A 23,321-nucleotide genomic window follows, 5' to 3' on the forward strand; every position below is an offset into this window, starting at 1 on the left:
TGTGTGTGTGTGTGTGTGTGTGTGTGTGTGTGTGTGTGTGTGTGTGTTGAGGTCAGAGGTCTTGTGGGACTGAGTTCTCTCCCTCTCCTGTGTGGGTTCTGGAGACTGAACTGGGGTCCTCAGGCTTGGCAGCCTCCCCCGAGCTCCTTCCCGCCCTCAGCACCCCGGGAGGAGGGGAGCACGGCCCCCACCCCCGCCCCCGCCCCGCGACTGAAGCTGGCCTTCTCGCCCTTTGGCAGGAAGCCTCCTTCGAGTACCTGCAGAACGAGGGCGAGCGGCTGCTCCTGGAGGCCATGGACGAGCTGGAGGTGGCGTTCAACAACACGAGCGTGCGCACGGACTGCAACCACATCTTCCTCAACTTCGTGCCCACCGTCATCATGGACCCGCTCAAGGTGGTACCGCTGGGGCGCATTTCCCATGGGGCCGTGTCTCCTGGCCCTCCGGCCCCGAGTTCCGGGATGAACGTGCGGTTAGAGAGTCAGGAGAGAACCAAGCTGCCAGCACGAAGCCCGCTTGCGCCTGGAAGGCCTGCCAGGGCTCGGGTCCTCTCTAGCTCCAGGCCCTGGGGCTGGGGCACCGTGCGCAGGCCGGCTCAGCAGTGCGCAGAGAAGACCTCAGTGTCCCTAGGATTCGCAGGGTCCCTGAGGATTCCCAGATGCCCTGGGCTGGCTCATCGACACAGTCCAGAAGAAAACTGTGAGGGCGTGGCCTGAGAGGCGCAGAAAGATGGGGCGTGACGCACGGATATGAGTTCCATTACTTGTCACCCTGTCCCTGGGGATGCAGCTCAGCGGTGTAGCACCCACCCGGACTACCTAGGAGTACCGGCCCTGGGTTCCATCGCCATTGGTTGTTAGCAGCTACTAGTTTGTGTTGGCTGGGGGGGGGGGGGGCCTCCTTGCCTCCTGCACACTTTGGGGCAGAGTTGCCTCGGTGTGAGGGGCGGGCTCTGACGGCGCTGATCCTCTGATTGGCAGATCGAGGAGTCGGTGCGCGCCATGGTCATGCGCTATGGCAGCCGCCTGTGGAAGCTCCGCGTGCTCCAGGCGGAGGTCAAGATCAACATCCGTCAGACGACCACGGACAGCGCCGTCCCCATCCGCCTGTTCATCACCAACGAGTCCGGCTACTACCTGGACATCAGCCTCTACAAGGAAGTGACTGACTCCAGATCCGGAAACGTAAGGGCGGGAGCCCCAGAGCCCGAGCAGGTGCAGCTATCCTGGGCACCAGGATGAGGGTCGACGCCACCTTTGTGGCCCTCACCTCGTCTTGGATCACGGAAAGCTCCAGGGCTTCGGGGTGTGGTGGTCATGGTAGTTTCCTGCCTGTTCACCGTCCTAGGCAGAACCCACGCTCATTACCTAGGTTTGTTTCCCCCAATCCTTGCAGAAGGTGAGCCCAGAACTGTTTCACGTGTGCACGTGTAGATGTGCGTTATCTGTGTACATCTGCATGTATGTGTGTGTGTATGCACTTTTTACATACACACAATTCTCAAGTTGCAAAAATAGTGCAGAGCAAACTATTGCCCTGGGGTCTGCCCCTCGCTCGAGGACGCATTTCAGTCGACTGTAGTACGCTACCCAAACTATAAGGTGCCACGGATATTAGTGTTGACTGCTCAAGTGCAGACCTCGTTCGGACTCCCAGGCTCCTGCCTGCATACTTCGGGGGCGGGTCTTGCTGCTGTCGTCATACCGGAGCTCTGTCTCCTATCTCCCACAGGCCCTTCCTGCTCTCGTTGCCCCGTGGCAGAGGGCATAAGCCCTGCGCTGCGGCTCTGCCTCCCCATTGAACTTTTGTTGAGAACTCATATATGGGTGGATGGGACTCAAACCCAGGCCCTTTGGAAGCGCAGCCGGCGTTTTCAACCTCAGGCACACCCCTCCAGCCCCTTCCGGTTTTCTGTCTTTCCGTCCAGATCATGTTTCACTCCTTCGGCAACAAGCAGGGGAGCCTGCACGCGATGCTTATCAACACGCCCTACGTCACCAAGGACCTGCTGCAGGCCAAGCGCTTCCAGGCGCAGTCCCTGGGGACCACCTACGTGTATGACTTCCCGGAGATGTTCAGACAGGCAAGTCCTGCAGGCTCGGGTGTGACCCACCCACGGGGACCCTTCCCCCTCCTTCCTCCAGAAGCCACCCCTCGGCCTAAGTTGTGCTTCTGAGGGCCACTCTAGGTGAGCTCTCAGAAATTAATAAGTGCAAGGATGGCTTCATGGTACTTTCCCCCACATAAGCCTGGTTTTATCCTGTTGGTAAGTGACATGCTATAGAAGCTTTAGAAAACAAAGGGATAAGTCATGGCCTATGACAAATTGCTCCGTATTTTAGTCTTTGCTTCCGTCTTGTTCATGTAGTTTGCGTGTGTGTGTGTGTTAGTGCGTGGGCACATGTGTGCTTGTGTCTGTAGAGGCCCCAGGTCAACATCAGGTATCTCCATTAGTTGCTCTTCACCCTGTTTTTTAAGGCATGCTCTCTCAGTTAGCCTGAAGGTTACTAATTTGGCCAGAGTGCCTGGCCCCAGTGAGCCCCAAGGTTCCTCCTGTCTGTGTTCCCAGCTCTCTGGCATCTACCTGGCTGGGATTGGTCCTCATGCTTGCCAGAACCTCTCTTTGCTGCTTGAGCCATCAACTCCGTCCCTTGCTTCTGATCTGGTTGCTCATTTTATAAGTTAACTGCTGCTTGCCAGGCCCCATTCTGTGGCTGGGCAGACCCGGGAGGGGAGGCGGTTCACATGTGAATGTCCAAATGCATATCTACAGATATAACGTACATTTTGTTTTAAAGTAATTAGCCTCATGGTAATCAAGAACTCACAAAAACAGTACAGGAAAAAGAAAACGGAACTGGACATTCCTGTGTGACATTTCCCCAGTGAGGAGAACATTGTGGTTAGTCACAGGGTGTCACCAAGATGGGAGACTGACGAAGGTACAGTGGATACCCCACTGGTAGACAATGTCTGGGAGGCTGAGGCAGGGGCATCACTTGGGTATAGAAGCTGGAGGCCAGCCTGTAGCATAGCGAAGGAAGGGAAGAAAACAATGTTTTGTTAGGTTTTCCTGATCATTTATTTAGATGATGTAGAAAAGTAGGGATAAGGCTGATACAGTGTCACCGGCTGTGACCCGCAGCCAGCTCGGGGAGCGGGGGAGTGGGGGGGGTCCTACTCCTCTGGCACACACAGGCACATGATTGGAAACATGCAGATTTCTCTGTTTGCTCTTGTTTATGTGCATGTGTGCGCGCTGAGTTCATCTGCACCATGTTTGTGCAGACTGAGGCCGGAGGGTGTTATGGGTAATTGTGAGCTGCCTAATGTGCATCCCGGGTCCTCTGGAAGAACACTAGGTCACTCTTAGCCACTGAGGTATCGATCTGCTACCAAGTTGAGTCAATTCTTTGAAGGATATACCCTGGCCGGGGAAGTGGCTCATCGGATAATAGCTTGTCAATCAAGCATAAGGACACCCTCCCCCCCCACCAGCAACCACTTTAAAAAGCCAGGCCTGGTGGTGTAGAGGTGTAATCCTGAGCACTTGGAGGCAGAGGCAGGGGGATTCCTGGGACTTGCTGGCAGCCAGTCTAGACAACCAGTAAGTTCTGAGTTCAATGAGAGACACTGTTTCAAAGGGGGGGGGGAGAGGGGGAAAGTGATTGAGGACAATACCTGACATCAACCTGTGACTTACACACACACACGTACACACACACACACACACACACATGTACACCTACACGTACCCACCTACACATGTGCACACACATATATTATGAAAATGTAATAAAAATTACCTCCACCCACACTGAACTCAGGTGGTTTGAAAAGAATGTCTTTTGGGGCTTGGCAGTTAAGAGCACTGACAGTTCTACCAGAGGACTCGGGTTCAATTCCCAGCACCCACGTGGTTGGTATCTCACAACTGTCTATAATTCCCTGTCCGGGGGATCCGACACCCTCACATAGACATACATGCAGTCAAACACCAATGTCCGTAAAATAAAAATAAATTAAAAAAAAGAATTTCTTCTTTGACATCATCATCCTTATTTTGTGGAGTACGAATGTGTACTGTGTGAGCAAGTCCATGAATATGTGTGTGTGTGTGTATGTGTGTGTTCTTTAAATATTTCATGACTTAAGAAGAGAGTGAGACCAGGGCAATTTTACCTGGTATTCTGACATGTCCTCTCCAACTGGGAAGGGCAGCGCTTCCCCGCCCTTGACTCCGAGCTTTCTAATCCCCCAGGCGCTCTTTAAATTGTGGGGCTCCCCAGAAAAGTACCCGAAAGATATCCTGACATACACAGAGCTGGTGCTGGACTCCCAGAACCAGCTGGTGGAGATGAACCGACTTCCTGGTGGGAATGAGGTAGTAAGTGGGGATGAGATGGGAGGGGGGCCGGAGGGGGGAGGGGGCCGGAGGGGGGGAGAGTGAGGCTGGAGATGGGACCTAAGCAGAACCCAGCTGAGGTCAGCTTGCCTCAGATGGTGCCTGGAAGAACCAAAGCCACTCTGCTTAGCACTCATCTCTTTCCCAGGTGGGCATGGTGGCCTTCAAAATGAGGTTTAAGACCCCGGAGTATCCAGAAGGGCGGGACGTCATTGTCATCAGCAACGACATCACCTTCCAAATCGGCTCTTTCGGCATGGGGGAGGACTTCCTGTATCTTCGGGCGTCAGAGTTGGCCCGGACAGAGGGCATCCCCCAGATCTACCTGGCAGCCAACAGTGGGGCTCGGATGGGGCTGGCGGAGGAAATCAAGCAGATTTTCCAAGTGGCCTGGGTGGACCCAGAGGATCCCCACAAAGTACGTCACGGAGCGAGGGTGGTGGCATGGTGACGTCCTCCTAGACAGAGCAGCCCTATTCCCAAATCCCCACCTCCAAAATGTTTCCACACCCACAGCTCAAGAGCTGGCAAGGGGAGGTCCCGCCCAGCCTCCTTCCCTGAGTTTCAGTCAGAGCACAGGCGCCAGAAGATGCTGTGTGCCGGGTGTCTGTGTACCTCGGATGAATGTTGTGTTTAGACCTGGTGCCCACTCTCGGGCTAGCTCATTATTACATACATGCAAATATGCCAGTCTGGAAAAAAAAATTCAAAATCTAAACTGCTTCTGGCCCCAGGCGTGTCAGGTAAGAGCTGCACAGCCTGCATCGTGTGGACAGTGCACGTGGCTCCTGCAGACCTCAGGAAAGCGTCTTCATGTGCAAAATGCAGGCGCACAATGCGCATGAGTATCCTACCGTGAGATATGCGATTCACATTCACTGAGCCAACACGGTGCCACATGCCTGTCCTCCTGGCGCTCTGGAGGCTGAGGCAGGAGGATGGAGAGAGTTCAAGGTCAGCCTAGCCTATGTAGTAAGACCTTGTCTCAAAAAATGAAACAAAACAAAAAAACCAAGAAGCAAAATAAATGCTTTGGGACATGGTTATCAGGAAATGGCTAAAAACACCCCTTGTGGGCATGATCATGACAAACGCATGACATGTGTTGGCTTCTAGAGCCATGTGGACCCAGAACACAAAGTGAAGAATGCCCCACACCCAGGCCTTAGGTCATGTATGTGTGCATGTGTGTGCGTGTTCATATGTGTGTACACGCATGTAGAGATTGGAGGACAACCTCAGGTGCCCTTCACCTTCTCTTTGAGGCAGGGTCGCCTTGGCTTGGACTCCCTCAAGTCTTCTGGGCTAACTGGCAAGTAAGCTTACAGGGAACTGTCTTTCTCTGCCTCTCATCTCCCCACCGCTGGGTTGTAGGCACACACCACTAATTCGAGACAGTGGGTCGGTCACTTTCCCACAGAACGTGTCCCCGAGACGGCGACACTATCCCTAAAGGAGAGAAAAAAAAAAAACAAAACACCTTGGGAGTTGCAAATTATTTTTCTATTTTTTTTTCCCCTACATCTTTAGTCCATTCTTAAGTCTAAACATCTGAAATCCAAAATGATGCTCTGTAATCTGAGACCCTTTGGTCACTAATCTCATCCCTGAAGTAGGAAATTCCACCCACAGCTGAGCTCATGAGATGGGGCCACAGTGAAAACACAGAATCCTGACAACGTGTTAAAGGGTTACCTTTTGCCCAGCAGCTCTCAGCCTGTGGCTCACAGCCACTGGAAAACATATTTCCAATGGTCTCAGGAGCCCTCAGCCATAAGTTTATTACTGCAGAACTGTAACTGAACCATTGAGCCACTGCCCAGTGCCTAACATTATCAGAAATCTCTGTTTTCCGATGGCCATGACCCACGGGTTGAGAACCGCTGCTTTAGCCCTTACCTGCCTACAAAACGTAAATGGATCTTGTGTTTCGATTTGGGCCCCATCCCCAAGACGTCTCAGTAGGTGGAAGCGGGCATTCCAAAGCTCAGATTTTTACATCTGAAGCACTTCCTGTCCCTATACAGCCCTAGGGGCTGTCCGACCTATGCACACAGACACGCATGTGTACGTGTGAGTGCCAGCACATTTCCTACACACTGCATACCCAGGTGGAGCACGAGGCCCTGTGAGGAAGGGCGAGAAGCTCAAAGTAGCCCGTGGTTTGCAGGTGTTGTGAGCCTGAGGTGCGCAGCTGTGCAACTGATGTTATCAACAGCCGGTCTGGTGGCTGTCCAGTCCACGGAACTGGACACTCAGCTCACCGAAGTGTGTTTTTAAGGGATTTAGATACCTGTACCTGACGCCTCAAGACTACACCCAAATCAGCTCCCAGAACTCGGTGCACTGCAAACACATAGAGGATGAAGGTGAATCCAGGTAAACAGCACTGACTGGCAAGCCCCAGGGTAACTGCAGTTCCCTCCGCTGCCCATAGGGGGCACGCTCTTTGTCTCTAGGCTTGTGGGTGGTGGACCCCTGGGCTTCCATGTGGGGTGCTAATGCCTTAACCATTTGGGACAGTCTCGGGTGTCGCATCCCGGTTATAGCCAGATGTTCAATCCCTCCGCCCTTCCCTCCCCTTTGTTTTTCTCTATTGAAAAACAACTAGGCCAGTGCTCTGCCACCGAGCTGCGTCTGCAGTGATTGAGCCTTTACTCAGAATGAAGCTCATGCAGGGAAAAGCAGATTAGGTTCTCATGATGACCCATCACATCTTTCTCTCTCTCTCGGTCTCTCTTTCTCTCTTTCTTTTTTCTCTTTTTCTTTCTTTCTCTTTCTTTTCCTTTCTCTCTTTCTCTCTTACTCCCTTTCTTTTTCTATTTTTCTCTCTTTCTCTTTCTCATTCTTTCTTTCTCTCTCTTTTGTTCTCTCTCTCTCTCTTTTCTTTCTTTCTTGCCCTGGCTGTTCTGCAATTCACTCTGTAGACCAGGCTAGCCTGGAACTCGCAAAGGTTCACCTGTCTCTGCCTCCCAAGAGGTGGGACGAAAGACGTGCGCCCCCCCCCCCCCCAAGGTTCACATCTTATGACCTAATTATCCATAAAGATAGTGTTCGCTGTTGTTTGGAATGTCAGAGGCCCCAGCTGTCTTCCCCAGGGCAGTTAAACAAGGGTAATAAAACAGAGCCACGATTCTCTAGGTGACTTTCTGGAATGTAAATGACACGAGAATCTTTTTTGTTTTAAAAATGCCATAGTGAAATAAGTTAAATGCAACCAGCAGAACGCCTTCCTCCAGACCTGCCGAGCCCCCTAACAAGCTAACATTTGTGAATTTCTCTCCTGAACTGGCCGGTGTGTCTCACCCTTCGGGGTCATGAGCCACGCCTGACTGGTGGTGGGCTAAGTGTCTTTGTCTGTACAGGAAAAGGCTAAGCTAGTTTTCTGTGGGATATGGGGTAGAGCCTCTGCTTGAGAGAGGGACAGTCCTTGTCTATATCCACCTCCATCTTTTAGAAGCTTGGAACCCCTGGCTCCTGAGCCCAGGTCCTCACCTTGCTTCCGGCTGTTTTGAGTCCCAGCATTTGTCTTTGTTCACCCCTCCTACCAGGACCTCTGGGAGATGCTGACTGCCTGGGGTTTGTTTTGCTTTGTTGTGAGAGGAGCCTTAGCTTCAGTCGTCTTGGTCCTTGCAGGTACGTCATCGTGGACATCATTGGGAAGGGCAGCAGCCTAGGTGTGGAGAACCTGAGTGGCTCAGGCATGATTGCAGGAGAGGCCTCCCTGGCTTACGAAAAGGTTGTCACCATCAGCATGGTGAGTGCCCTCTCCAGCTCTTCCTTTCATTTGCTTCCACTTCTTTTCTGTGTGTGTTCTTGTGTCTGTGTGTGTGTGTGTGTACATGTGTTCACTCATGGAGAGGCCAGAGGTCAACATCAGGCATCTTCAATTGCTTTTCACCTTATCTGGGGGGGAGACAGAGAGTCTCGTTGAGAGTAGAGCTTGCCGATTTGGCTAAGAGTGGCCAGCAAGCCCCAGGGACCCTCTTGTCTCTGCCTCCCCAGTGCTGAGACCACAGGTGTGCACTGTCGTACCTGAGTTCTACGTGGCTTTTTCTGGCTTGCTGTGGCAGAGGCAGGAAGATCACTTTGAGTCCATCTTGGCCTATGCAGCAAGTTCTAGGCTAGCTAAGGCTGCACAGTGAGACCCTACCTCAAAAACAAACAAGCATAAAATGAAACCTAGGTGCCCAGCAAGATGGCTTATTTGGCAAAGGTGGTTGCTGCCAAGCCTGATAACCTGGTTTGATCTATGAAACCCACACAATAGAAAGAGAGAATGGACTCTCTCCCGTCGCCCTCTGACCTCCACATGTATGTTGTGGCAAGTCCTCACACACGTGCACAGGTGCACACACAATAAGTAAGTTAATGTAAAGAATTTAAATAAAAGAACAAAGGTGTCCAGTGTTTGACAGCTTTTTGTGACTTTACGGGGGATAAGCACACCACCCGGTCCCGGTGGCTGCCCCATCCCCATGGCCACCCCCTTCTGTGACCTTTCCAATCCCGTGCTGCCTCGAGCAGTGGCGGAACTCTTAAATAAGTACCCGTTGCTCGGTGTCCGTCCTCACACTCTGCCGAAGGATCTAATCACAGCTCATCAGCCGAGGCAGGAAGGTGAGGCGGGCCAGGCATTGTGTGTCCACTTGCAGTCCCAGCACCTGGGAAGCTGAGGCAGGGCAATCTTGAGTTTTTGACACCGTGGCTCAGTGGTGTCAGCTTGGTACAGACCCTCCTCAGGGTTCACCAGTCTTACCCGTTCTTGAGGCCATGGCAGCCGAGCTCAGCTCCAGCAGTATGTCCGGATGACCCTCCCAGTGCTTTTCCCGACTGATCCCATTCTTTACACATAAAAACCACATTGTTTACTTCTGCGACTCTGACAAATGCACAGGATACCCAGCTTATAAAGAGAAAAGGTTTATTCAGACTCAGAGTTTCGGAGTGGCCTCGTGATCTCTTGGCCTTGGTGCTTTGAGCCTCTTGTGGAAATGTACGGCAGAGCTCGGTTGCTCAGCTAGGGCAGCCAGGGACAGAGGAAGCTGCTGTGTCTCATGGTTGTCCTGGTGACGGGCCTCCACGCTCCTAGGAGCGACCCCCCCCCCACCTCTTAGAGTCTTCACCATCTTTAGCCTCTGTGGATGTTTAAGGAGTCGAGGACACCAGAAGCCAAGATGGAGCAGGTACTGGAGGAAAACGAGGCTCCGGCCAGCTGTGGCACACACCTGTCATCCCAACACCTGGGAGGCAGAGGCAGGAGGCTCATCTTTTAGAGAGTTCGAGCCCAGCTGTGGCTGTAAAATGAGAGGCCCCCTCCCCGTGGGTGGTGTGGTGTGTCTATGTGTGTGTGTGTGTGTGTGTGTGTGTGTGTGTGTGTGTGTGTGTTCTCGTGCGTGCGTGCGTGTGTGTGCGTGCGTGTGTGGTAAGCCCACCACCCCTTGGAGTTCAGAAGGGTCCTGTCTCCACAGGTGACCTGCCGCGCCCTCGGAATCGGGGCTTACTTGGTGAGGCTCGGCCAGCGGGTGATCCAAGTGGAAAACTCCCATATCATCCTCACTGGAGCCAGTGCTCTCAACAAGGTGCCGTAGGCCAGGCCAGGGGTGGGTCAGCGGGGGTCCCGGTCACACATCCCATTGGCAGCTGTCTTAGCCAGTGTTCTGTTGCTATAAAGAGACCCCGTGATCGCAGCAGCTCTTACAAAGGAGCTGGCTTACAGCCTCAGAGGTTTAGTCCATTACTGTCATGGCGGGAGCATGGCGGCACGCAGGTAGACATGGTGCTGGAGAGGTAGTTGAGGGTTCTACATCTGGATCTGCAGGCAGCAGGAAGAGACACTAGGCCTGGCCTGAGTGTGTGAAATCTCAAACCCCACACCTAGTGACAGACTTCCTCAGACAAGGCCACACTTCCAATGGGGCATCTCCTTGTTTGGCTGTTTTTTTTTATTGAAACCGCCACACCCACTGTTGTGGCTTCCCAATACCAACTTCTTTTCTGAAGCAAGCCTATTTTTTTTTTCAGTTTGCAGTTTTCTGATCCCCTTGGGACTGCCCTCCCTTCCTTTCTTGATCTAACTCTCCAGCTTATATCAAAACCATTAATAAAGTGGCATCGTGCTGTGCAGGAAGCTGAGAAGGGCCTCCCAAGTGATTTTGCATCTTCTATGATTTGGGGGAGCTCTTCTGTTCCGGCTTCCCCGCCATTAATTCCCTGGGAGCCTCAAATCCCATCACATGCTTGTTTCACTAGACCACAGGATTTTGCCCGTGGCTCCGGAGCTGCCATGTTTGCTGTGCCCTCAGAGCCCACCGAAGAGCACCCAGGGCAGTTCTTGTGTCAGCAGCACCTGGGTGGACGCATGTCTGGTCCCCAGGCGCCATTGTGGCAGGAACCCTTTAGTTGTCCAGTTCTCAGGGGATTGGAGGTTCCCAAATTGGGTTGCACAGTTAGTGTTTGCCTGGAAATCTTAAAGACACAGAGACCGCCGATGCCTGGCGCTCTCCCTGAAGACCCTGAAAGGGATTGGTTTGGGCACAGCCTGCGTGGCAGGCGTTTCGGAAGCCCCCAGGTCTTTCCGATAGGCGGCCCCAGCAGATGGCCCAACACGATGGAGCGGCTCTGCTCACTGCGCTGTGTCAAAGCAGGTCCTGGGAAGAGAGGTCTACACATCCAACAACCAGCTGGGCGGCGTGCAGATCATGCACACCAACGGGGTCTCCCACGCCACTGTGCCAGACGACTTCGAGGGTGTCTGCACCATTCTGGAATGGCTGTCCTTCATACCCAAGGTGCGGCGCTCCCCGGCGGCCCGGAGCCCGGCAGCCTGCGGGGTTAGGTGGTAAGGAGGAGGGGGTCAGGAAGCAGGCCCCTCCCACGCCCCCTCTCCGACACCCAGCCCCGTCCTTTGCTTTTGGGGAGGTTCCAATGCATTGTAAGGACAGGAAGGAGGCAAGAACAGTGTCTGCTGAGCCTTTAGAGAAGGGTGGCCTTGGACAACAGGGAGAGCCTGGCACCTCACAGTGGCCTGGATCTGTTCCTGGCTTCCTCTTCAGGAGCACGGTAGCCCAGGGGTGGCCTCCCCCCCGCCCCAGTCCTTCTGAGCCTTCATTTTCCACAGGACTGCTCTAACTAGATCTTGACCAGGCAGATGTTTGTGCCTCAGTTTCTTCAACTGCCCAGAGAGAAATGGGAGAATGCTGGTCCTGGGCAGCTCCCGGATTCTATCTGAACTCTAAACACACTCGTCTCAGAACGATTCAGAAGGATGTAGACAGTAGTTGCCTAATATTTTCCATCTGGGACAGTGGCTTGGAAGCCCCAGCGAGGGCATCGCTGCACAGTTAGCCATGTGCACAGTCGGAGGGGAAAGCATTGGAAATGTGGCGGTCCTCACCATCGCCCCAGGGGCTAAGGCGGACGGCTTTGGCCATCTCTTCCAGGACAACCGCAGCCCAGTCCCCATCATTACACCCATTGACCCCATCGACAGGGAGATCGATTTCATCCCCTCCAAAGCCCCCTATGACCCCAGGTGGATGCTTGCTGGGAGGCTTCACCCAAGTAAGTCCTAATACATTTGTGGGGATCCCCAGACTTGGGGTTCTTTTCTGGATCTACTGTATAGGGACATTTTGGTGGAAGCATTTATGTCTGGTCCCATTTCCCAGGAGAGGGTGGGTGCATGTGAGCTTACAGGAGGGCACAGCAGCTGGGCTCTGTACATTTCCCAAGCTCTGAGGACCAACAAGGGTTGGAACCAGCTCCAGTATTGAGCCAAGGGTCAGGGTTCTGCACAGGCCAGGGATTTCCTCCCTAAATTGCTCATGGACTTCATAAACACCCTCCTTTCCTGTCTCTTTTCCCTCGGGCTAGACCTTCACACAAAAAGACTGGCTTCTTACACACACACACACACACACACACACACACACTCACACATGCATGCACACAAACACACACACACATACACACACGTATGCATGCACGCACGCACGCACGCACACACGTTTCCTCCCTCTCCGAGGAATGCCTTTGTCTCTTGGAGGTGTGCTATGCTTTGAGAACTGCCCACCAGGGAAAGCTGAGCTGTCCTATCACCCTGGCCACACCTAGAATTTCATGCCTCCAGCTGTGCAGGCAAGAGGGAAGGACCTGCCGCCAGCAGAAGGAGCCCCGTGGCTGTTTCGTTTTATAGAGCTTTCCCTCCAGCGGTATCTCCCACCGCGTGCTCTGTCCTCTGGAGCCAGCCCTGAGCCCCACCTGAGGCAGAGGCTGGAGCAGGGTCTCCTTGCCAGGCATCCAGGCTCCTCTGTGTCCTTTGAGTCACCCGCTGCCAGCTGCCAGGCCTTTCACCTCTCGTCAGGGTGGCAGCCTCTGGCCCCAACCCCCGTGCAGTTAGAGTGGCAGCTGTTTGCATTACACCCACATACACACTTCACCCCTTCCCCCAAACCATCAATGGCTGTGGTGCCCCTGTCACAGAGTGCCTCTCTGGGACATGGGGCCACCTGCTTCCTCTCAGGAAGTTGGAGGCACTGGAACACCCTCAGAAATGAATTCCTGTCTTGATGCAGCTTTTGCAATCATGCATGGTTTGGTTTTGTTTGGGGGTTGTTTTTGCTTTTCTTTTGCTTTGTTGCTATTGTGGTTGGGTTTTGGTGTGAGGGTTTGGACTCTGTAGAGAAGAAGGATAATAGGAGTTTAGGTTCAAAGCCACAGCAGTATACTCTGCCAGGCAGACCCTCAGGCAGGGCTTCCATCCTTCTGCCCGCAGCTCTGAAGGGGACCTGGCAGAGTGGATTCTTTGACCACGGCAGTTTCATGGAAATCATGGCACCCTGGGCCCAGACTGTGGTGACCGGACGAGCCAGGTAACAGGAGATGCCCACCAGGCGCCAGGACTCCCAAGTGCTCAGCTGGGGCTGCCAGGGCCCTTTTCTCTTTGGTCCCTAGATTTTTCTGAACTCGAAAGCCAAATCTACAGAGTGGGGAGATAGCTAAGGAGGCACAGTGCTTGCCAGGCAAGCAAGAGGACCCGAGTTCGGATCCCAGGCACCCACACGGAAAGCTGGGTGCAGCGGTGTGTCTGATCCCAGCACTGGGGTTGCAGAGTCAGAGCCCAGTAGCTCGGTGATCAGCCGGCCTAGCTGAATTGGAGAGCGCCAGGTTATGACAGACCCTGTACCAGAAAATGAGGTGGAGAATGATTGAGGAGGATGCCTGACAGTGAGCTCAGGTACACACACACACACACACACACACACACACACACACACACACACACGAGTTTTAGAATCATAAATCTATCATTGGCCTTTAGTTACACGCCCCTGTTTATTTTACAAACTTTTTGTACAGTCCTTGAATGAACCCACCACCACAGAGCCCTCCCTGTGGAGACCTCTCCACCCACCCTGGTAAGGAGTGTTGCACCAATAGAGGACGGAGTGGTGGCTTTGGCTGTTGATAGCCCCGGATGACAGGTGATGATGTGAAGGTGTTATCCGAGCCAGGCTCTGTGGTATTCGATATTGCTCACCCTGTTCCTGGGTTTGAGTACCAGGGATGGAACCCGGGGCACCGTGCATGTTTTGTATTTCAGGGCAGTCTCTTGCTGTATACCCCAGGCTGGCCTTGAACTCTTGGCCATCCTGCCTTGGCTTCCTTAGTAGCTGGGTAACAGGCCTGTGCCACCAATCCTGGCTTTCGTCTACCTTTTCTCTGTGTGACTTAGTTCAGTACCCAAGCTGCCCAGTGTGTAGCGACTGGCCACGTGTAATGATTTAAGTCACAACTTACCGCTGGGAAATGGTCAGGTTGCAGAGCACCTGCTTGGCATCTGCAAAGCCCCGAGTTTCGTCCTAATAACACAAAATTCTGAAGCTGTTGTGAGAGGAGGGTGCCGGGGACTGTGTATGTGGTTCACAGGTGTCATCTTAGATGCATGGCCTGAGGCCTGGACATCCTGCCCTGACCGTTCCCACCCTAGCAGGGCACCTATCGCTCTGAATGGTTCTTTGCAATTTGGCGCCCCCCTTTGTCTTGCAGCCAGCTTCCCGGTGTGCCCCAGCCCCACCCGGAAACACCTGGCAGCAGACTGGGTACACCCTGGGGCCCTGAGACCCACTTTCAGGGCGGCCCAGGGCTGAGCTCACGTGCGCTCACCTTGCAGGCTGGGGGGCATCCCTGTGGGGGTGATTGCCGTGGAGACTCGGACTGTGGAGGTGGCTGTCCCTGCTGACCCTGCCAACTTGGATTCTGAGGCCAAGGTGAGGGGCCAGGAGCCATGACCACTGTGACCATTGTAGACAGGAGTGGATCCTTTCATCCAGCCCAAGGAGGCTTCCACATATCAGAGAGCCAGGGATCGGAGGCCTCGAGCAGGGATCTGCCTGGGGCCTCTGCCTCTTCCCACCACATCGCCATGGGACCCATAATATCCCAATATTCTGGGCTTCTTCATCCCACCTCCTCTCTACTTCTGCTGCTGGGAGCTGCAATGAGGCCTCAGCTAGCGTGCTGTCAGGCTGTGCATGAGAACAGGGGACCCGTTGAGGTCCTAAGGGTAAGGGCTTTGAGTTTCTGCGAGGTCTGTGTATGTGGGTACATGTCCTAGTCAGGGTTACTGTTGTGCTAAACACCGTGACCAAAGCAGCCTGGGGAGGAAAGGGTTTATTTGGCTGACATTTCCACATCACTGTCCACCATCTAAGGAGGTCAGGACAGGAACTCAAGCAGGGCAGGAACCTGGAGGCAGGAGCTGGTGCAGAGGCCGTGGAGGGTGCTGCTTACTGGCTTGCTCCCCATGGCTTGCTCAGCCTGCTTTCTTATAGAACCCAGGACCAGCAGCCCAGGGCTGGCCCCACCCATGATGGGCTGGGTCCTCCCTCATCGATCACTAAGAAAACGCCCTACACCTGGCTACAGCCCTATCTCACGGAGGCATTTTCTCAGTTGAGGTTCCCTCCCCTCAGATGACTTTGTCTTGTATCAAGCTGATACGAAACAGTACAGGACGAAGCTGTGATCACTGGCTATGGTCCGAATGTCCCGGGGTCACTCTCTGACCTAAGTGACTCCATGTCGCAGATCATCCAGCAGGCGGGCCAGGTGTGGTTCCCGGACTCTGCCTACAAGACGGCGCAGGTCATCAGAGACTTCAACCAGGAGCACCTGCCCCTCATGATCTTTGCCAACTGGAGAGGCTTCTCCGGTGGCATGAAGGGTAAGTGCAGCCCCTCCGTGTCACTCCACCGTGTCTCTCAACAGCCCGGGGAGGATGAAGGTCAGGTCACCTCCTGGTTTATAGATGAGAAACTTGAGCTCGGGAGGCAGGTGACTTCCTGGGGTCATGTGAAAGGCTGGGCAGGGAGGTCTGGCTTGCCAGCTCCTCGGTGACCTGGGTAGTCGGCTTCCTTCGTGGTAGGATGAGGAAGGCTATGTCCGTCCAACTTCCTCAGAGCTCACCTTAGAGGTGCAGTCTCCCCAAGTCACCCAGGATGTCCAGAGACAGTGGCTCCCACTGGCTGCCGAAGGGCAGCTGAGCAGGGAGAGAGCAACTGTGTGTCTTTAACAGCTGGGCGGCCTCCCTGAGTCCCCAAACTGCTCCTTTGTGAATGAGGAGGAATGCAGTGGGGGTCCCACGCTCTAGCTCCACACGGAGTTGTTGTCACTGACATCAGGGTCACCACATAGGGTGTGGGGGACTTGGAGAGATCTCTGGTGAGGCAGAGCAGAGGGACCATATGTGTGGCTGCGCTGGGCCATCTCACTCAGAGCGGGGAGGACCTCAGAGGGTGGCCGTCCCTGTGCTCGAATTCATAGATTAGGACATACCCATGCAGGACAGCAACCTGCCCAAGGTCACGTGGACACTGAGGGAGGGAGCCAGACCTGGACCAGCCCCCAGCTCTCCCAAGTCTCTGTCAGGAGCCCTGGACGGAGAAGGTTGCAGCTTTGCGGGGTGTCACTGGGGCCCGTCTCCTTAGCAGGCCTTGTCTTGTAGACATGTATGAACAGATGCTGAAGTTTGGAGCCTACATCGTGGACGGCCTCCGGCTGTTCAGGCAGCCCATCCTCATCTACATCCCTCCCTGTGCCGAGCTCCGTGGGGGCTCCTGGGTTGTCCTTGACTCCACCATCAACCCCCTGTGCATAGAGATGTACGCGGACAAAGAGAGCAGGTGGGTTTGTCCCCCAGGGTTTTTTTCGCAGTTAGTTAGCCCCCCAGAGGACCATATCCGGAGAGGGGTGAGAAGCTAGGCATGGCGATACACACTACCCTTGACACTGAGGGTATCAGGTAGAGCTAAGGAAACCCCTGGGGCTCGGTGAGAGACCCTGTCTCAGAGTAAGATGGAGGGCCACAGAGGAAGAACCTGAGACTGATCTCTGATCTCTACAGAAATGCACACATGGATACGCATACACCACACACAAAGCCATAATACAGTCAAAGAAATAAGCCAGTAGAAAAAAAAAGGGGGGGCCCGGATGGAGAGCGGGGAGGCCTGCGGTGTCTGTTCTCAGCCCCTGCCCCTTTCCTCTTCTCTGTTCAGGGGGGGTGTCCTGGAGCCAGAGGGCACTGTGGAGATTAAGTTCCGGAAGAAGGACCTGGTGAAGACCATGAGAAGGATAGACCCCGTGTGCAAGAAGCTCGTGGCACAGCTGGGTAGGTGGGTCCCACAGGCGCCAGTTAAAGGTAGAAGGAGGGTGTGTCAAACACAGCCATCAGACCGTGAGACCCAAAAGCCAGGCCATGTTTGCAGTCAGCGCCTCCCACAGACCTCTGGAAGGGCCAGAAGTACCTGAGGAGGCAGAGCTGCGCTTTGTATGTCCACAGTGAGCTGTCTCGGGGTTCTGACCACAGCCCATCTCTGGGGCCAGGGATGGAACATCCCGCTTTGGCATTCTATCTATGCCAGAGGGTCGGGCCTTAGGGAGCTTTAGGTCAGATTTGTTCGTCTGCCATCCCAGTCAGCTCACTGTTCCGAACACACAGAGTGAGCCGGCGGAAGCATTTGGGGCCCCTGGGGAACACAAGAACTTTGATGGCGATAATGCCCCTTCAGAAATCCCCATCAGAGAGAAACAATCTTACCCATCCTATTCGGTGGATGCTCTGCTTCACTTTCGATCTCTGATGTCATCCTCCCCGGGTGTCGATGCCTCACAGGTGTCACACCCCTGGGCGGTTCCTGATCTTGATGAGCAGGGCCTCTGTGACTTTGGGTTTGTGTCCAGTTGGCGTGACATCTTGAGGTAGCTCTAACGAAGTCCCCCTTTTAACCACATCTATTTGTGTGTGTTTGTGCATGCACATGCCACAACACGTGTGTGGAGGTGGGAGGACAAATTGCAGGAGTCAGTTCTTCCCCCCTACCACTCGGGTCCCGGGAATCAAACTCAGGTTCTCAGCCTTGGCAGCGAGCACTTTCTCCACCGAGCCATCTCGCTGGCTCCCTGGTTAGGATTTGCAAGATACATTTCCTTGTCACGCAGCACTGTCTTCATTTCAGCCCATCCCCCCCTGGCAGAGCTGTGGCGTGGAGTTAGCATACCTTCATTACGTTTGTTATATGTCTGAAGACGGCAGCTGATGGCGCGCTGAAACACGGGCCAGGGCTGTCTTGGGGCTGTGAGAGCCCTTTCAAGGCTGCAGGACAACTTGATGTAGGAGCAGAGTCGGCCTCACAGCCCAGACTCTCACAGGGCAGGGCACCGTGCCCCCACGTGGCCACCCCTCAGGGCCACCCCTCAGGGCCCCTGAGGTCCTGACCGCTGTCTGCTCACCTGCAGGGGCCGCCCAGCTCCCCGACCAGGACCGGAGGGAGCTGGAGGGCCAGTTGAAGGCCCGAGAGGACCTGCTGCTCCCCATCTACCACCAGGTGGCAGTGCAATTCGCTGACCTGCATGACACGCCGGGCCACATGCTGGAGAAGGGAATCATTTCTGTAAGGTCCCCAAGGCCACCAGGGCCCCAGACAAGGAGCAGGGCATAGGGGTTTGGGATGGAGCCAAAGCAGGGCCTCAGAGGGCTTCAAGGTTGAAGGCCATTCAGCCTGAGTGTGTCAGCAGCCCGCAGCCTCTGTCCTTAAAGACCCCGGGAGGCCTGGGCTTTGGAAATGCTTGAATAACTCGTTCAGATGGCTGCAGTGTGCACCTTTGGAGAAGCTTGAAGCCTTGTTTATGCTGACACTGGCCCGTGGCCTGCTCCTAAGAGGACATTCCATGCCCACTGGCCCATGCCTCTAGCCAGCCTTTTTTTCTCATGGGACCCAACCTGAGATTGAGTTTTGTAGATGCCCGTTTGCTTCAGAGGACACTGTTGACCTGTGGCCTAGCACTGGGGGGTGCTGCAGAGCCCTGCTCTGTCTCCCTAGGTGGGAGCTCACACCACGCCGTACCCTCCCCCCCACCGCCATGCACGGCATCCCTGCATATAGGATGAGGTGGGCCCAAGCAAGGCAGGGCCATGGCCGTTTCCGGCCCCCTCCCCCCGTGGGTGCTCAGGTGGACCGGTCCACAGGACGTGCTGGAATGGAAGACTGCTCGCACCTTCCTCTACTGGAGGCTGCGCCGGCTGCTGCTAGAGGCCCAGGTGAAGCAGGAGATCCTCCAAGCCTGCCCCGAGCTGAGCCACGAGCACACGCAGTCCATGCTGCGACGCTGGTTTGTGGAGACCGAGGGTGCCGTCAAGGTGGGACTGAGCAGGGGGAGGAGAGCTGCAGCATGCGGGTGCTGGGGGGGGGGGCTAAGGGGGCCAGCTGCTGTGCCTGCAGCAGCAGTCCCACCTGAGACGGACGGTACCCACTGCTCCCCAACCCAGGCCTACCTGTGGGATAGCAACCAGGTGGTGGTCCAGTGGCTGGAGCAGCACTGGTCAGCCAGGGATGGCCTGCGCTCCACCATCCGTGAGAACATCAATTACCTGAAGCGAGATTCTGTCCTCAAGACCATCCAAAGGTGGGCGGCCTGCCTGTGGCCAGCCGCTGGCTCACTGGGCTGGTCATAGTGCCAGGATGGGGCCCCAGCTCCCGGGTGAGGTGACAGCAACAGAGCTGTGGTGGGTGAGAGGGCAGAGCTGGGTCTGTGTGGTGGCTTGTGACATAGCTAGCACCTGGTTGATTAGAAGGCCCACAGCACGGACCCGGGGGCTGAGGATACTGGCCCCCTCACTGCCAGTCTTTCCATAGTCTCCAAGGAGGTGGCTCTTAGGACACTGGGGACCATTTGGGGTATGAAGATGGAGCTGGGGGGGGGGGAGTCGCACCTCAGATCATATCACAAAACCAGTGCCTGGAAAGGGCTTTGTCACCCTGAGGCATTCTGTCCCCTGTGTCAGAAGCCCTTCTACCTGCAGGACTGTCTGTCCTTCCCCTTTTCCTGGGTGAGCACAGCCAGAGGAAATGAGAGCTCTGAGCTCTGGCCCACCAGAGGGGAACATGGCACCCCAGACAAGGACCCGGCCACCTAGACATAAGTGACAAGGGTGTCTCCCTCCTTCCTTGTAGTCTGCTTCAAGAAAACCCAGATGTGACCATGGACTGTGTGGCCTACCTTAGCCAGCACCTCACCCCGGCAGAGCGGATACAGGTAGTTCAGCTGCTGTCTACCACAGAGAGCTCGACTTCCCCCTGAGCACCTCTGGCCATCCCCAGGGCCCCGGACCGTGGAATAGCAACGCGGCAGGCCTTCCCAAGACTTTGGCTTGTTTTGGGGAAGTTCCCAAAAGCCATCCTGAGCACTCCAAATGTAGCAGCTGTTCCTGACCAGCACCTTCCTGGACAAAGGGCCACTGTGCCCCTGCCAGGTGGGGACAGCACCCCCTCACCTGGGGACTGCAGGGTTTGTCCTGGTGGATAGCTCCACTGCCTGTCTGAAGTAAACTGAACTGGGCGTCCTGTGTTTTCCGTGGACCTGGGACTCAGTGTCCTGGCTGAGCATGAGACACTTGCCCGATGGCTTACACTCGGGTCCCCTGTGTCCTTCACCAGAGTAAATGGGCCAAAGAAAACACCAGACGAGACCCAAGAAAACCTCTTCCCGAGACGAGGCTTATTAGACACCTAGGCGCCCAAGCAGGGGCAAAAATGGTTTCCCTTTTTCAGTTAAGAGAACAAAAGCGGCCCTTGGTGAGTCGGGAGAGCATCCTATGGACAGGCTGTCCCATTACAGAGATTCCCCGAGATCAAAGGACAGATGGCTGGTTGGCGTCCAGCACGGCTGGAGGAGCCTTACTGCCTCGGATCCCAGGGCTCTCTAAGCCCTTTCTTCGCAGGTAGAGTGAGGGCTGGACCTCACACCATGTCTCCTGCAGATTGGCCACCCATATGATGCCAAGTGCCCTGCTGCCTGAGGGCAGAGAGGCTGCCCCCTCCCCTGGAGGGCCCCTGACCTTGTACCTCCATACCTCGGCAGGAGCCAACAGCTCTGGACCAGTGCCCCAGGACGGTGCCGAAAGCATGCTGGGTTTGCTCACAAAGACTTTCCCAGCACCCACAGGCCCTGCAGTGTCAGGGTCTGAATGAGTCATTCTGTGCCAGTGACGGGCTGGGGAAGGTAGCCTTCCTTCGGGGCAGTGTGTCTGAAGACATCGGTCGTCACTCCCGGCTGAGGCCGCAGCCACCAGGGAACCGTCCGCCACCCAGGCTACTTGAGGTGTGCCGGGTAGAGACAGAAATGACCAGCTGTCAGCCAGTGACAGCCCTGGCAGCCGAGGGGGCCTGGGGTGAGGGGAGGCGCGTGATCCACTGCTGCCATTCTGGGGGATGAAGGGTTCTGCTGGGCAAGGTCCTCTTGATGTGGGGGAAAGCCCAGACCGACCAGCTGCTGCCCTGACCAGAGGGCTGAGGAGGCTGCTGGGAGAGCTGCAGAATAAACTATTTTTTGAAGGAAGCTCTTTGGCCTTGACTTACTCTGTGGAATAGCCTGGCAGTGGGTGGAGGGGTTAAGTGGTTCTCGGCTCTTTTCGGAATCTCCCTATTCCAAACATCAGAAAGCCTGTGTGCACCCTGCTTGGGAGGGAGTAAGGGAGAATGGGCGGGAAGAAGTGAAGGAGGGAAGGAGGAAGGGAGGGAGGGAGGGAGGGAGGAAAAAGGAGGTCCAGGCATCTTTCACTCCGGTTTCCATTACTTCCTTGTCAGACAAGGACAACATGGTATATCTCAGAGAGGTCAAGACACCCACGGTCACACAGCACAGAACAGGAGGCGTGTCCAGTGTGACTGCCCATGACTGTGGGGCGCAGCCCCTTCCCTCTGGGACACAGGGCTGTGGTGTTCCCAGGCAGCTGAACTGCGCTTGGGAATTGGCTGTCCCAGCACAGGCACCTCGTCCCTTCCACCACAGCGTCCCACTCACAGAGACTTCTCACTCTGCTCTCTATATCAATTATTGCTTTTATTCCAGTCCAGTGTCTTTCCCAGGGTCAATCAGAGTTCTCTAGTGCTGCTGGGTCGAGAGAAACTGTCTTACATGGGAAGCACCACAGAGACAGAAGGAGAGGCCTGGAGCCTATTGGTAATTTTTGGATGCCTGGATCAAGCCATGTCTGAGGGCCTAGTGGGAGTCTGCTCGTGTCTTTTGTTTTATTTAAAATGCTTTCCCTAGTTTGAAGGAGAGCCGCAGCCTTGTTCTCCAATGGCTGAGCCTAAGCACAGACTTTTTTGTAATGTCACTCTGTGCCACCAGATCTCTACAAAGGGAGGTGAGCTCTGTGATCGGGAGAGGGTCATTAATCCGTGTCTGGGAGGCTGAAGTGGGTTATGCAGACCTCCAGCTGGATCCCAGACACAAACCTAGCTGCTTGTCACCGTTTGCCTGTGGGCTGTAAACTCCATTGTTCCTGACAAGGCCAGTGCTCCACTTCCCCTTGAGGCACTCAGCCACTCCCAGAGGAAGGAGGAAAGGACCAGCAATCACCGTGTGCACAGAGGCCTTGATGTCCAGCTCAGGTCCACACAAGACAGTTGATGCCAGGCCTGGCCTTGTCCTGTACCATCTGTAGATGAACCCGTGAGAGGGAGATGACAAACTATCCATCTTTACTCTCTTGATACAACCCAGGCTGAGGGCCAGCAGGCTCCGCCCAGATGGCACCGCTGCTGCAGGCCAGTGTTTTGATTGCTGTCCCAGCCTTCCCTTCTGGCCTCCCTCCTAGCTGACACTCACCTTAATAGGTTCCAGTGTGTGGTGACACGGAGGACATCCAACCTCCTACACGCCTTCAAAAGATTTTTTAAAAACTCTTTGAGAATTTCATATATACATAAAACATGTTTTGATCAAATCTGCGCCCACTCTCTCCCCCGGCTCCTGCTAGAACCACCCCACCTCTTCCCCGCAGCTTCATTTCCTTCCTCTCCCTTCTCGCTCCTCCTTCCTCCCTCTTCCTCTTTCCTTCCTCCTCCCTCTCCCTCTTCTCTCCCTCCTCCCATCCTCTTCCCTCCTCCCTCTCCCTCTTTCCTCCCCTTTCTCCTCCCTCTCCCTCTCCCTCTTTCTTCCCCTTTCTCCTCCCTCCTCCCTCTCTCTCCTTTCCCCTCCCTCCTCCCTCCTCCCTCTTTCTAACCCAGTGCTGCTGCCCATATATATCTAGGGGTGAGGCCAACTACTGGATGGAGCATGGCACCCTCCCAGGGTCCACATCCCAGAAAAAAAAAAAAAAAATCCCAGCTATCCCTCTCATGACAGCCATCATCTGCCAATATCCCCTCCACTAGCACGAGGCCCATGAACCCCCGTCCATTCCGAATGTTGCTGTCTTGATCCTGTTCAGGTCTTGTGCTGGCGGCCATGTGTCTGTCATGATGGGATAGATTTGACTGGACACAGTCCTCTGCTATACTACCCCAGGTTCTTATAGAACACACACACACACACACACACACACACACACACACACACACACACACAC

General features: G+C 54.9%; 1 protein-coding gene across 4 annotated transcripts in view; it reads left to right on the top strand.

The window, feature by feature from the left end:
• Positions 1 to 21,298, top strand: part of Acacb (acetyl-CoA carboxylase beta) — a 101,597-nt gene extending 80,299 nt beyond the window's left edge. For 3 of the 4 annotated variants that reach the window (XM_055606028.1, XM_055606029.1, XM_055606032.1), the window contains 20 exons: positions 240 to 395; positions 981 to 1,184; positions 1,928 to 2,083; positions 4,262 to 4,384; positions 4,554 to 4,823; positions 6,687 to 6,784; positions 8,042 to 8,162; positions 9,877 to 9,987; positions 11,053 to 11,196; positions 11,848 to 11,968; positions 13,182 to 13,278; positions 14,580 to 14,676; positions 15,497 to 15,632; positions 16,413 to 16,590; positions 16,966 to 17,078; positions 18,206 to 18,360; positions 18,936 to 19,106; positions 19,236 to 19,372; positions 19,921 to 20,002; positions 20,828 to 21,298. In XM_055606028.1, the coding sequence (XP_055462003.1) occupies positions 240 to 395; positions 981 to 1,184; positions 1,928 to 2,083; positions 4,262 to 4,384; positions 4,554 to 4,823; positions 6,687 to 6,784; positions 8,042 to 8,162; positions 9,877 to 9,987; positions 11,053 to 11,196; positions 11,848 to 11,968; positions 13,182 to 13,278; positions 14,580 to 14,676; positions 15,497 to 15,632; positions 16,413 to 16,590; positions 16,966 to 17,078; positions 18,206 to 18,360; positions 18,936 to 19,106; positions 19,236 to 19,372; positions 19,921 to 20,002; positions 20,828 to 21,181 (3,024 nt within the window). In that variant the 3' untranslated portion in view covers positions 21,182 to 21,298. Of the gene's footprint in view, positions 1 to 239; positions 396 to 980; positions 1,185 to 1,927; positions 2,084 to 4,261; positions 4,385 to 4,553; positions 4,824 to 6,686; positions 6,785 to 8,041; positions 8,163 to 9,876; positions 9,988 to 11,052; positions 11,197 to 11,847; positions 11,969 to 13,181; positions 13,279 to 14,579; positions 14,677 to 15,496; positions 15,633 to 16,412; positions 16,591 to 16,965; positions 17,079 to 18,205; positions 18,361 to 18,935; positions 19,107 to 19,235; positions 19,373 to 19,920; positions 20,598 to 20,827 lie in introns of those variants that run through there. The other variant, XM_055606031.1, reaches the window with a different exon arrangement.
• The last annotated feature ends 2,023 nt before the right edge of the window (positions 21,299 to 23,321 follow it).

Source organism: Psammomys obesus, unplaced genomic scaffold, assembly GCF_907164565.1.
Source record: "Psammomys obesus unplaced genomic scaffold, mPsaObe1.curated_primary_1811, whole genome shotgun sequence".
NCBI classification, from domain to species: Eukaryota; Metazoa; Chordata; class Mammalia; order Rodentia; family Muridae; genus Psammomys; species Psammomys obesus.